The sequence below is a fragment of the Corvus hawaiiensis genome, chromosome 5 (assembly GCF_020740725.1).
Source record: "Corvus hawaiiensis isolate bCorHaw1 chromosome 5, bCorHaw1.pri.cur, whole genome shotgun sequence".
In the NCBI taxonomy this organism is placed as follows: domain Eukaryota; kingdom Metazoa; phylum Chordata; class Aves; order Passeriformes; family Corvidae; genus Corvus; species Corvus hawaiiensis.
Window position 1 is genome coordinate 9,685,136 of NC_063217.1, and position 6,000 is coordinate 9,691,135.

The 6,000-nt window shown below is 40.4% G+C and overlaps 1 protein-coding gene across 14 annotated transcripts in view; it reads left to right on the forward strand.

The window, feature by feature from the left end:
• ADD1 (adducin 1) overlaps positions 1-6,000 on the forward strand; it is a 63,234-nt gene that overhangs the window by 34,957 nt on the left and 22,277 nt on the right. For all 14 annotated transcript variants that reach the window (XM_048303928.1, XM_048303932.1, XM_048303935.1 and 11 more), the window contains exons 5-9: positions 2,856-2,936; positions 3,349-3,498; positions 4,455-4,598; positions 4,753-4,851; positions 5,230-5,406. In XM_048303928.1, the coding sequence (XP_048159885.1) occupies positions 2,856-2,936; positions 3,349-3,498; positions 4,455-4,598; positions 4,753-4,851; positions 5,230-5,406 (651 nt within the window). The remainder of the gene's footprint in view (positions 1-2,855; positions 2,937-3,348; positions 3,499-4,454; positions 4,599-4,752; positions 4,852-5,229; positions 5,407-6,000) is intronic.

Sequence of the window (6,000 nt, forward strand, 5' to 3'; positions counted from 1 at the left end):
CACTTCTGAATGGCAGACGTACTGGAAAGCTCTTGGTTTGTCAGCAGCAGTCCCAAATCATAGTTCTCCTGTCTTTTACAAACTGCATATGTTCCAGTGAACAGCATTCTGAAAGGTGAATGAAAAATCGTATCTTCAGAAGCTGATATAGAACAAGGTTGTTATGTTTATTAAGTAGTACTAAGACACCCCTTTGGAATGTGGTGAATGCTACCACTTCATGCAGTGCTGGTGTCTGACTCCAGGTTTTCACTCTTTTTTGAGTGGATGCTGTAATTACTGGATAATTGCATTCAAGTTAAAAGCTTGTGCCAGTGCACTTGTGAAGTAGGAGAAAAGGTACAACAGCCTTCTGTGAGGGTCATAAGCCAGTATATTAAAGGAGAATGGCATATACTCTCGTATTACAGCTGGTTAGGGGTCAGTAGCTCTGACCGAGGAGGAGGTGACCTGTCCGGAGAGATGGTTCCAAAAGGAATCGCCTTCCCGAGGATCGGTGTCTTCCCTCAGCTGCTGGCTAGGAGGGCCCGTGCAGAAGCTGTCAGCTCTTTAGTGATTGTTACGGTGGGGATTCTGTAACACGATGTATCAAACAACGAGGCCCGTGGAAAAGAAATATATATGGACTGATTCTTTCTAGATGTTTCAGAGATGTTTATTTCTCCAGCCGCATGGCCTGGGCTCTGCTGAGGAACTGCTCAATCATGGGGCCCGAGGGTCCTTGCCCGCGCAGGGGAACACAAAACAACCAATGGGAACGAGGCTGAGCAGAGGCAGGGAAACCCCGTGTCTCCCCCCAGGGCCCCTCTCCCAGAGCTACATGGCGGGGGGAGGGACCCCAACAAGTGATTATCAGCTCGTGATTTCAGCTCAGCTCTGCAGGGCAGCCTCCAGGCCAGACCAGAGAGAGCCGAGAAGCCCGTGTAGCTGTTCCGCACGAGGCAGCTTTATTGGCAGCTTTATTGGTCCGTACTCCGGTGAAGGGGAGCCAGGGACGAGCTCTCTCTGCCCTCGCAGGGGCAGGGGGCTGGCTTTATAGGGATACAGGGGGTGGGGTTAGAGGGTAAAGGCCAATGGGCTACAAAGGATCTGCACAGGGTCTCCCAGAGGATTCTGGCTCTGTCGTCTTCTCGCCGTAACTGAAGAGTAGCTGCCTTCCCAAGGGGGTCCTGCTGGGAGATTGCTCAATCTCCTTATCTCAGCAGATGTCCCTTCAGGGCAGTGGTTGGGCATACCCTACACTCTCACAATTCCTATCTTGGCATATCAGGGAGTTGGGTGGAATATCGTTGGTTTTTTTTTTGGATCTTTATCAATCACTGACAGTTACTGTATGCAGAATTGTTCAGACTGATGCAGTTCTGATGCAGAAGCAGAATTACAGAGCATCAAGAGCTTTCATGCCAAGTATAATAATGTTGAGTACACTTGGGTACCTCCAGGGTTTTCATGTCAAGTGCAATAATGTAGAGTAAACTTGGGTGCCTCCAGGGTCAGGCAGAATTTGAGATTACAGGTTTACAGAAGGTAGACATCATTCACCAGGTCTTGGTTTGCTTTGAGGGCATGAGCTGTTTATTGGATCTAATCCTAAAGCAAAGTGGTTTGTGAGTCTCACTGTTTGTTTGTCTTCCATTTGAGCTTTCTTATTAGCTTTTGGGGAATTTTGAATAATACCTGTTTTTTGTCTTGAATAAATAACTAAGAGATTTTTCTAGATCATTTACACTTCTGTAATTGAGAACTACTTTGGTGGTTCATAAAAGTACAGGTTAACTTCAACTGACTGCTTTAGTTTAAGGCTCTTGTGCTGTAGCATGTTCCCAGCTGATTGTAAAGGAAACTAGAGCTGTGCTAGAAGCTTTTGCATGACTGCACAACTACTTATTTTGATTTTTTTTTTCCCTGCAGTAGAGCTGTAGCAAAGCATATATGTATTTAGTGTTGCAAGTAGTAGAAGACTTGAAGCAGAAGCAGCATAAAGTAGCTGCATCTCAGGGATATGCAAAACTCATAAATAACTTTTAATTAAAAAACCCAAACAACAACCAAACAAAAAACCCAAAACCACAATACAAACTACCCAAATGCTGGGTAGACTCATAATGAAGTAGGGAGTTGTCTCATGTGTCCAGTAAAACTTAGGAAGCCTATTAATTCACCATCAAGAGTCACCTTAACTATCTAGACATCCTGTACTTTTCATTGTACAGATTTTAAGATACGCATCCCAAGATGTGAATGCTTTGAAGCCAAAATTATTTTTATATTATAAACCCCTGATTGTATGAATGAGATGAGAGCAAAAAGATAAGTGAAGGTTGGGATACTTGGCAGAAAATCTGCAAGTGTGCTGTGCTGCTCACAGATGTCTCACAGGAACCAGCATCCGTGATGAAACCCTTCTTGGCATCAAGATATTTTGGATCTGTGGGCCAAATTCTTGCATTTTCTCACAGCCTTCTATTTCATACCCTATGTTTTACTAGGGTAGAAATACCGTTGAAATGTAAACTCATTCAACTAAACCAATTCACATTTTTCCCCCATTACTCTCAGTATTGTACCTTTTATCCATAGTGGGTGAGTTGTCATTATAACAGAGTATAAGGGGTTACTAAATTCCACCAATCTGAAGGATTCTGGCATGTAACTGCCATCTCTGTGTTCAACATGAGTTAATTAACTTATGCTGTGCTTTATCTGTTGTAGCATACATGAAAGTCACATTGCATGTTGTAGGCATACTTGCCCATTCACTAATCAGGCTGTAAAAGTAACTTTAATGGTTTGGAGTCTTCTTGTATGCTTTAATAAAATTTTCCTAGTAACTCTTATTCTTGTTTTATCCTTAGGCCAGAGTAAATTCTGAGCAAGAGCACTTCCTTATTGTACCTTTTGGACTCCTCTATAGTGAAGTCACTGCATCTAGTCTGGTGAGCAATTGCTTATTTACATAGCTGTAAAATATTCATGTATATATGAATATATATGTCACTTTAAGTTTTATCCTAGAGAATATTTTACTCTTGTGTAATATGTTTAAAATACTTCTATTGACCATGGCTGGTTTTGGTACTGCTGCGGTATCTCAGAGAGATTTCTTTGCCCATGTTCACCACCAGGTGTCCTCCAGCTGATCTACCTGTAAAGAGGTGTTGAGTCATTTGGTCAGTGAATGACCTCATGCCCTTGAAAGCTGCTGGCTGTTGAGCCCAGCTTTTTGAGGGGAGCTTTAGGCATTTCAAATATAGATGATGACACTAGTTTTAGAGCCCCAGTGGTAGATGCTGAATTAACTCAGTTTTTTAAACTCTTGATTATGAAAATAACTCTTTCCAATCCCAGGTTAAAATCAATATTCAGGGAGATGTGGTTGATCGTGGAAGCACTAACTTGGGAGTAAACCAAGCTGGTTTTACATTGCACTCTGCAATTTATGCAGCTCGACCTGATGTCAAATGCATTGTCCATATCCACACGCCAGCAGGAGCAGCGGTAAGCTCTGGGTGTGTCCTGTTCCCCCACCCCTCCCAAAGGGAAAATAGATGAGTTCCCTTAATCATAGATCTGCTTCCTTTTTGGAGGGCAGAGAGCCTTTTAGTCTGTCTTCAAATATGGTTCTCTTTGAATCAGAACCTGTCCTTACTGGGTTGTTACCTGAATGGTCAGATAGTAAATTGAGTTCTATTACTGGAAAATATGTATTTCATTTATGTGTGTCCTTTACCACAAAAGACCAGATCTTTTGACAGTGGGTCATAAAAGCTTGTTTTGTATTTGTATTTTGTTGGTTTTGTAAAGCACAGTTTATCAAGGTTTTCTGAAATATTTGAAACTTTCCCAATATCTCTTTGGAGCAACTGATTGCAAGTCAGTTCTGCCTCTCTGGAATGTTCTGAGAGTGACTTTCAGTGTTCACATTCTGATGATATTTTTTTAAAATTAATTGATTAATCAGGTTAATACAACCATTTTAAGGGTAAATGATCGAATTCCTAAACTTGTGAATTACAGAGAAGCCTTTTTAAAAATATTCTTTAACTTTACCTGTAGTGCTGCAGAATTACCTGTGTCACCAAAGTTCTTCTTTTGGCATGGGGGCAGGAGGGGGAAGTAACTGAATGGAGTGAAAGGAATGAAGCATAGAGTTGATTTGGGGGTTTGGTGGTTTCTTTGGGTTTTTTTCTTGAGTCTTTTTATACTGATGTTGCTGTCATGCAAAAAGAGACATATGGAGACAGACCCAAAATCAATGTGACTTTTGTATCCAAACCAAAAGTTATCAAAAATAGTCTTTGAGGATGGAGTATAATGCCACTATGTATGTACCATACCTGTAGAGATAGATTCATATAGTACAGAAAAATGTATTTTTATTATTATTCTCATCAGTGTATTTTTTCACTTTTTCTGTTGCAAGAAATCAAATCAGTTGTTTTAATATTTCTTAGGTTTCTGCAATGAAGTGTGGTCTCTTGCCAATTTCACCTGAAGCACTTTCTCTAGGGGAAGTAGCTTATCATGATTACCATGGTATTTTAGTGGATGATGAAGAAAAGGTGGTTATTCAGAAAAATTTGGGGCCTAAAAGCAAGGTCAGTAGTTACATCGAGAATCAAAGTAAAAAGGAGGGGGGGGCAGTGTGTTTGTGTGACAAGTATGTTCTTTAATCAGTAGCAAATGTTCTTTAATCAAGAGTAAGAAAATACTTGACATACTGGTGTTAACTTTCTTTCAATGTCTCTCTAGGTCCTTATTCTCAGAAACCATGGTTTAGTATCAGTTGGAGAGACTGTTGAGGAGGCTTTCTACTATATTCATAACCTAGTGCTTGCCTGTGAAATACAAGTAAGAACTTCAAGATGTTATGGAATAATACAGCCTGCTATATTAACCTCCAGATTAATAATTGCATGCTTTACTGGTTAAACTCTTGATCTAAACTATCACAATGATGTGTGATATCACTATATTGTGGGAGGACATAAAATTGGTTTCACTGACAATATTCCAGTATTGTATCAAAACCATCAATTTGATATATGCTGCCCGTTAAGACAGGTATTTTCAAAGACTTAAGACAACTGTTACCCAAGCATATTCATTTTTTTAGCTTTAAAATGAACTAGATTTCTTCTGGGTTTATGCCAAGTTTTTAGGGGGTTTTTTGGTTGTTTTCACCCCATCCCTCACAAGAAACTTAAAGATGACTTTATTGTTTTTAAGGTACGTACCCTGGCCAGTGCAGGTGGACCTGACAACTTAGTGCTTCTTGATCCTGGGAAGTACAAAGCCAAGTCTCGTTCCCCTGAGTCTCCAGCAGGTGAGGGTACTGTATCCCATCCAAAATGGCAGATTGGTGAACAGGAGTTCGAAGCTCTTATGCGAATGCTTGATAATCTGGTAAGGCAGGCCTTTTTGTCTAATTTTTCATATGATAATGCATAAAATGTATTATTTTAAAGCTGCATGTAGTTGGGATAGTTTATACAGCTTGCAGCCTTGGACACAACATAAAAAGCAGGTGTCCTTTGTACAGATTTACTTCTTATTTGTAATCTGATTGTTATTGGTGAGATCAGAGGACATCTTGTGGGATTTGGCACTTCCAGCTACTGTGGTGGTTGCACTCAATCTGTATTTTCCCCTCTTCCTATCCCCTCCTAAAATGTGTAAAACTGTTAATGTCTTATCAGGTGTAGGGTCCAGCATAATTTGACTTTGTAAGACTCTACTAGTACCTAGAAGAGCCCAAAAGACAGACTTCAAGTAAATAAAAGCCTTCAGATAAAATGCTTTCAGTAAGACCCCATCTGTAATGAATGACCAGCTACCAACATTTACTATCCAGCTTCAATGGGAAAGATGTGGCTGGGGACAGCAGACTCCTTGTATCTGACTGGTACCTTTGGTAGATTCAGTTGAATTTCAGTTTCTCTAGGAAATACCAGTTTTATGTTTCTTACAGCAAATAGAAAGCAGAATCATAAAAGAAAT